Raw genomic sequence first — 7,345 nt, 5'->3', positions numbered from 1 at the left:
TGCAGGTGGTGGTGTCAGCGGGCAGGTGGGAGCGGCGCGGAGCGGCGGCGTCCACGGGGGCGGGCGGCGTGAAGAGAAAGGGAGGAAGGGGAAAGCTGGCGAGTGGGGCCGGCTTGACAGCGGCACAGAGAGAGGGTGAGGGTGTGCGGCGGTTGGGCTGTGCAGGCCGCGCGTGAGCTGGGCCGGAACGGGCCGAGGCGCCGCGCGCTAACAGGCCGTGTGGGGCGGATCGGGCCGACGGGGTGAGGCAGGCTGAAGGGTGTGTTAGCGGGCCGCGCGGGAAGGAAGTTAGCGGGCCGGAAAGAGAGTTAGGTTAGCGGGCTGGGTTAAAGGGTTAGATGTTAGTTGGGTTTGTGCCCAAGGTTAGAGTTAGGGATTTGAGTTTAATTTGAATGGCTGAATTCAAATTAAACTCCACACAGTTTCAAACATAAGAAATAAATTCAAATCGAATTTCAAATAAACAAGGTAGATTCAATAACTCCAAATAAAATCCAAATAAATCACTCTATCAATATTGTCCTTACGTTTAATTAGCTTTTAAATTCTAGGAATTTCAGAGAGATAGCATTTAATCTTACGTTTTTCTAGCTATTATCACATTTACACAAAAAAAATTTGAAAACTCGCATTTTTGAAATATATAACATTCCGTAAAAATTACGGGATGTTACAGCTCTCATATTTTATTCAGGAGATATTGGGCCCATGATGCTCAAAACGCCCAAACCCTGACCATTCCTTATTATTAAAAATAAACAAAAAACTGGCCATTCAGAGCTGCAGTTGTTCTCTTGTCCTTCCCCTTTGGTGTCAGCAGCAGCAAGCCAGAGACTGAATGGAAGACGAGGGCCACAGTCACTGTGACGCTGCGGCGCCGCTATATCTCTTTGCTTACTGTTGTTCCCGTGTGTCTCTGGCTCTCGAGTTTTTTCTGCAGCCACCACCGCGCGCGTGTCTCCATCTATTTAACTCCTCGGCACCTGCCTGCCCGTTCCAAAGCAACCTCCCCCCATTTGCCTCGATCAGTATCTCTCTTTACTACCATCACCGGCGCTTCGATCATCTAAACTCCTCCTGTTGCCTAGCTCCGTCCATTTGCCTCGCTCCTCGCGCGCACACGAGCCTTTTGCAGACACCCACGGGCACGCTTTGCGCGAGCATTGTGCCGAGCCGGCACCGGCAGGATGTCGAGCCGGCGGTCGCGGTCGAGGGCGTCCTCCGGCAGCGCGTCGCGGATCAGCGACCTGGTCGCCAAGCTGCAGGCGCTCCTACCCGAGGCCCGCCTCCGGAGCAACGACAGGGTAATTAAGTAGCCCTGCTCATTATAATTAAGAGCAATGAACAATGGTGGTGGTGAGCTAGCCAGATGATGGACGGCGACGCTTATGTGTGTGTGTGTGTGTGTGCAGGTGCCGTCGGCGAGGGTGCTGCAGGAGACGTGCAGCTACATCCGGAGCCTGCACCGGGAGGTCGACGACCTCAGCGACCGCCTCTCCGAGCTGCTCGCCACCGCCGATGTCAGCACCGCGCAGGCCGCCGTCATCCGCAGCCTCCTCATGTAGCCGCCGGCGGCAATCAGAATTCAGACCATCCGATCCGGCAGCTAGCCATCGGAAGTTAATTTGTAGCTTATATTAGTAGGGACAGAAAGAGAGAATGTTTTTGGTTAATTAAGATCACCGGCTACGTACACGTTAATAAGTCTTTTTTTACTAGAGTCAGTTAAATAATTGAATTTACTACCCACTACTAGTTTCTATATATATGTAACCTGGACCATCAGGCTTTTTGCCGTGAAATTTTGCGAGTGCCATTTTTCCTGTGCCAGATGGATCCACTGATGACACACGCCGTGCCTTGTGCTGTGCTAACATGACTGTCTGTCTTTTCGCAGCGAAAAGATTCCAACATTTTGTCTTGTTTTCTCTTGCAAGTTGCAACTCCAGGGATCGAGTGTGTTATATACGACTTTTTTATTTTTTATCCTTCAGCAACTCTAGGGAGTTTGTTATATATACTAGTGATGGGGCTGGGTTTTTTTAGAAAGACACTTAAAGAGTGCATATTTGTTAAAAAAAACAGCAACCAGTGAAAACAGATAACTTGACATAAAACATCTAAAAAATAAAATTAGAATCCATTAAATATATATTCACGTAATTCCTTGAACAATCCCCTTTCCATGAACAGGGGTCAGTGTGATGCGTGATACTAGAAACAGTAGTAAATCAAACTGGTTGGCCGTATGGCCAATGTTCAGACTTGGAAAAGAACAGTGTATTGGTAAGCAGATTGGTGTGCCTGTGCTCCAGAGGTGTGCACTGTTTTGACAGCCCATGGTATATATTAGGACTAGGGCCGGAAAAAAAGCTCGAGGCTCGCGAGCCGGCTCGGGCTTGAGGTGGCTCGGCTCGGCTCGAGCCAGCTCGCGAGGCTCATGCGAGCCGAGCCGAGCCTATTTCTCTGGCTCGTAAAAACTCCGAGCCGAGCAGAGCCAGCTCGGTCAGGCTCGCGAGCCGGCTCGCGAGCTCGGCCCAACATGGCTCAAGCCGGCCCAGAAGGCAAATCCTACCTTATTCCTTACCTCCTACAATCGGCACGGAGTCATGGTCTCAAGGACGCAGGAGATATGCATCATGTCATGTTTGAACTTGTCATTTTTCAATTGCATAATATATATATTGATCTTGGATGATGCAAATGATGTAAATATGGCTAGAACGTTGTGTTGCTGTCCAAGTACGGCAGCTCGCGAGCTGGCTCGAGCCGGCTCGCGAGCCTCATACGAGCCGAGCCGAGCCTCATCGGCCAGCTCGTTCGAAGGCCGAGCCGAGCCTGGCTCGGCTCGCTCATGTGCCGAGCCGCACCGAGCCGAGCCGAGCCTGGCTCGGCTCGGCTCGTTTCCAGCCCTAATTAGGACAATAGGACATAATGTACTGACTGAATTCTGGGTATTTTTAGGCATCCTTGGAGCCAGACAAAAGCTCTCACTGACCACCTACGGTGCAGTGCACATCAAGAGAAATATCTTTCAGGTGCCGACAAACACTGTGCCTCCGATCAGGTTGCGGGGTAAAAATTAAATAGCAATTGGAATTGAAAGTGAGCGCTAGATTTTCTACTCGCCGGTGGTTGATCTGCCTTGTTTACTGCAGAGGTCAGACGATAACCTTTTCAATTGCCTCCAGGGTGGAAAACTAAACTAAACAAAGATATCATCATTTTCAGACAAATCTGGAGATTCTACTGCCACGCCACCCCCATATATTTTCCCCACCTCCGACGCAGTCCCCATTCTATGATTGCCTAACTATCTAGCTAACGCCGATCCATGATCACAGATATACATAGGGAAAATTCCCTGTAAGGCCCTGAGACAAATGACACGTCCTTCTATGGCCCTAGAAAGTTCAAACTCCCTTCTTTAGCCCTATTTTTTATCTTGCATCCCTTACATGGCCCTACCGTGAGATCCGTTAGGCCCATCCTGTTAAAATTTCCAGTGGCACGTGAGAAGTAGAAGGATTAGACCAAAATACCCCAAGAAAAATAGTCCCAACTCCTATAATCCAGGGGCACACCCCCGAGCAGAGCCCCCAGGCCTCCCATCGCTCGCGAGCGCCCAGGCCCCTCATCGCCCGTCCGGATCCCGCACGGCGGCGGCGTCAACCCCTGGACGGTGACGGAGCAGACAACGGGATGGCGGCGCCCCCGATCTAGTGCGGACAGCGGCTCGCGCTTGGAGCAGACATGCGCGGACGGCGGCAGCTCGCGTTCAGGCGCGCGGACGGCGGCGGCCCCGGGACACGCGCGCAGAGTGGTTTGTTCAGGCGCGCGGGCGGTGGCAGCCCTGGGACACGCGCGGGGTGTGGCGGAGGCCCCTGCAGCGGGACGGCCGCGGCGAGCGTGAGGGAGGCCGCCAGGGATAGCGACGACGGCGCCCACCACCTCCTGCACGCGGCGCTCTCCGGGCCTCCGCCGGCGGCGGCGGCGGCGATCGAGGAGCCGGCGCTGCCCACGGACGAGGCGAAGAGGACCGCGAGGGCGAGGCTGTGGAGGGCGAGGAACGCCGCGCAGAGGTAGAAGGTGTCCCGGCACGCCACGTCCATGCGCACCTCCAGCACGCACGCGCGGCGGCCCAGGCGGTCCTCCTCCCGCTGCCACAGCTTGAGCAGGAGCAGGTGGCCTGCGCTCATCGCGATCTCCTCGAGCGGGTGGGCCCCGCCCGCATCCACCGCCGCCGCCTTGTCGAGGGCCCGGGCGTGGTGGCAGAGGCCCCTGCAGCGGGACGCGCGCAGCCGGCGGCGGCCCCCGCAGCGCCCTCACGGCGGCAGGCTCAGGTTCACGTGGGCACGGGCGCGCACGCGGCCGGCGTGGGGGAGAGGCAGTGATGCACGCCGGCGGCCGCCGGGGAGAAGGAGGGGCAAAGGTCGGGGAGAGGAACGAGCGCGCGGCGGTCGGGCGCTGGGGAGAGGCAGCGGCGCGCCGCGGCCGGTCGGCTGGAGCTCCGCCGCTGGGAAGAGGGAGAGGCCCGTGGCGGTCGGCGCGGGGGAGAGCAGGGGAGAGCGCGGCGGCCGGCCGGAGCTCCACCAGCGAGGGAGAGGCGCCGAAGCTTCAGACGGAGTTTGGGGTATTTTTGTCTTTTCACAGCCACTTAACTGAGATTTGACTAGAGATCTCACGGCAGGGCCATGTAAGGGAAGCAAGATAAAAATAGGGCTAAAGAAGGGAGTTTGAACTTTCTAGAGTCATAGAAGGAAGTGTCATTTGTCTCAGGGCCTTACCGGGAATTTTCTCATATACATACTATGTACTCTGCAAGTCTGGAGTCAAATCAGTATCTCATTACTTTCGTGCACTCCAGTAGATGCTCTCACTGACACTAAGTACATAAAGCATTTGTCCTGGCACCTTATTTTTTGTGCTGGTAGTTGCTCTGTGCGTCCGTAATAGTTAGCTATTTAGCTAGCTAGATATGATGTGACAATAAAAAGTAGAAAAGAGAGTAGTCACTAGCGACGACCAAAGAGCTGATCTATTTCACGTAGTCCAAAAATATGTGAGAGGAGCATGTAGGTCCAATAGTGTAGAATAGTCTATTCTTTTATCTCTCACCTTCATATTACCAGACTACGTAGCTAGTACTAGATATTAACATTGCGGACGCCCTTAAGCCAACCCCCAACACAAAATCAGGCATTTAAATTTGTGCTAGCGGTAGGGTCATTTATGTCGACTGCCCGCCACCACAAATCATTTGTTCTAAAGAAAAACCAAATAACTATTTCATATGAAGTTGGATGAAGAAAAATTTGATAGGAGAGTTATAGAACTTGATGAGATCTAGAACTTTGTAGTTGACATTATTTTGGTTCAAAACCATTTACTGTGCCAAATAGTTGTTACTGTTTCTTAAATCAAAGTTTAAAGCTTATATCCAAGTTATAGACAACCTAAGATGAAAATAAATTTTATATACAAGTTATAAAGTTTGATGAGATCTAAAATTTTGTATTTGACAAAATTTTTAGTTCAAGATATTTACTAGTCCAAATGTTTGTTATCCTTTCTAAAATCTAATTGTAAAAATAAAAATTTGAATTTTCAAAATTTTTAAATAATCTCGGGAGAAGATGAACTTTATACCAAAGTTGCAGTACTCGATGAGAACTAAACTTTGTAGTTGACAACTTTTTAATTTAAAATCATTTGGAGTGTCAAACACACAATATAAATTATGTGAAAGTGATACCAAAAAATAGCATATCTTGACAATATAGATGTAACACATTGGTGAAATGGTAAGAAAGGAACGCGCAATGCGAGAGGTCTCGGGTTCGAACCATGTGCTTGAAAAATACCAAAGTCATGTCAAATGATGGGCGATTGGGTGTAGATGCTTACTAAAATACAAAAACATTTTTATTTTAGTTTTGTATTTTCAAATTTTAAAATGATTGGAATTGATTTGTGCTGGCAGGTGCCGAAGATGACCACCAGCACTCATCCACCCGTCAGCACAAATGTTGATTTGTACTCGCACAAGATTCTTTGCGGGTGTTAAAACCGCCACTACAAATGTTATTTGTAGTAGTGTCCGCCGACTCGGTTGATTTGCTTGTGTTACAATAGTGCAGATCACACAACATTTTTTAGTAACTTTGATCCTAAACAACTGCCAAAATCTCTCTGGTTGCCTTGTCTTGACCAACACATTACGGTTTCCACACAAAGCTTCCCACTCTAATTTTCAAAACTCTAGATTATCAGTATCTTTTAAAAGAAATAAATAGATCGGCAAAAAAATTATCTTGATAATCGGTACCAACTGGGGAAATTTAATTATTCTTCCTACCATTCCTATATTTTATACAAAAAGCATACATTCAACATTCAACCTTGAAGATGCACAAGAAAATAAGCTCCCTTAATAGGATCATTGTTTAAAATCAAAGGTAATGGCTTCGATGAAATGGTGCATCGTTTTCAGTGTTACTTGGTTAGTCAGTCAATATAGTAGTTAATAATTATGTGTGGCAGACGTTTGCTTATGCTATAAATTTCCTACACATTTCTGAGCTGGAACAGTATTTAATATATGTCATATGTTTTGTTGATCATGTTACTAAGTTTAGTGTTACAAAAAGGTCACTGTTTTTTTTAAAACCCAGTCATGGGAGGTGATTGATTTGAGTTGAAATTTGGAGAACTGTAAAGTACGTATAAACCTAGTACGCAAGAAAATGAAAAAAAATCAAATGTAGACATAGGTGGCATATTCTCTCAGAAATACATGGCAATTGTGCAATTGCCAAAGTGGTGTATTTGCTATAAAAATTGCCTGAACGGTTAAAGCTGACTATCTATATAATACATTTTTTTAGATTGCACGGTAGAACTCAGATACTCACAACGCACGCAGACCTACCCTATGAACAAACGTACGCAAATCCTACACTTATGAGCATCTTCGAGGATTGAGCTGGCAAATCCTTGAGATTGACGAAGTCACCGTAGGCCCCCATTGTCGATGTGAACGGCGCCTACCCATAAAAGCACAACACCATTAAAATCTAGGATATTTACTTCCACGGCGATTCGATCTTAGAACCTAAGGAGTTACCGAGACTCTTGTAATCACTGGGCTGCAGGTCTTTTCGCATCCATTATATACTTTCGTGTCCATTACATACATAGGTAGGGCTGTCTGGACACTTTACTAAGGTTGGTTTGTGGCCCATGCATACAGGCAAGGCAAAATGGTCCAAGAAGTCAACATGGCCCACTCCACTGAATGGACGGGCCGGGTGGCATATTGGTCCTTATGGTCGTCTCAGGCTCT

The 7,345-nt window shown here is 48.8% G+C and overlaps 2 protein-coding genes across 2 annotated transcripts; one reads left to right on the top strand and one right to left on the bottom strand.

The window, feature by feature from the left end:
• The first annotated feature begins 972 nt into the window (after nucleotides 1-972).
• On the top strand, nucleotides 973-1,844 carry LOC120648657 (transcription factor ILI7-like). Its single transcript, XM_039925367.1, has 2 exons — nucleotides 973-1,304; nucleotides 1,413-1,844. The coding sequence occupies exons 1-2, from the start codon at nucleotides 1,188-1,190 to the stop codon at nucleotides 1,563-1,565; spliced, it is 270 nt and encodes an 89-aa protein (XP_039781301.1). The 5' UTR covers nucleotides 973-1,187; the 3' UTR covers nucleotides 1,566-1,844.
• A 662-nt stretch (nucleotides 1,845-2,506) lies between these two features.
• On the bottom strand, nucleotides 2,507-7,028 carry LOC120647915. Its single transcript, XM_039924721.1, has 3 exons — nucleotides 6,949-7,028; nucleotides 3,897-4,281; nucleotides 2,507-2,587 (listed from the first exon to the last, which is right to left on the bottom strand). Exons 1-3 carry the CDS (start codon nucleotides 7,026-7,028, stop codon nucleotides 2,507-2,509), a joined length of 546 nt encoding a protein of 181 aa, XP_039780655.1.
• Nucleotides 7,029-7,345: the final 317 nt, after the last annotated feature.

Source organism: Panicum virgatum, chromosome 9K, assembly GCF_016808335.1.
Source record: "Panicum virgatum strain AP13 chromosome 9K, P.virgatum_v5, whole genome shotgun sequence".
Taxonomy (NCBI): domain Eukaryota; kingdom Viridiplantae; phylum Streptophyta; class Magnoliopsida; order Poales; family Poaceae; genus Panicum; species Panicum virgatum.
The sequence above is the reverse complement of the archived record's forward strand: the minus strand, read 5'-3'. Positions and strand labels throughout refer to the sequence as shown.

What these genes read in the sequence shown, in the direction of transcription:
- LOC120648657 (XM_039925367.1), top strand. Translation starts at nt 1,188, where the DNA reads ATGTCGAGCCGGCGGTCGCGGTCGAGGGCGTCCTCCGGCAGCGCGTCG. An exon ending in GCCTCCGGAGCAACGACAGG is followed by an intron (nt 1,305 to 1,412) that starts GTAATTAAGTAG and finishes GTGTGTGTGCAG; the next exon opens with GTGCCGTCGGCGAGGGTGCT.
- LOC120647915 (XM_039924721.1), bottom strand. Translation starts at nt 7,028, where the DNA reads ATGGGGGCCTACGGTGACTTCGTCAATCTCAAGGATTTGCCAGCTCAA. An exon ending in CTCATAAGTGTAGGATTTGC is followed by an intron (nt 4,282 to 6,948) that starts GTACGTTTGTTC and finishes GTCCCGCTGCAG; the next exon opens with GGGCCTCTGCCACCACGCCC. An exon ending in CCCTCACGCTCGCCGCGGCC is followed by an intron (nt 2,588 to 3,896) that starts GTCCCGCTGCAG and finishes CGATTGTAGGAG; the next exon opens with GTAAGGAATAAGGTAGGATT.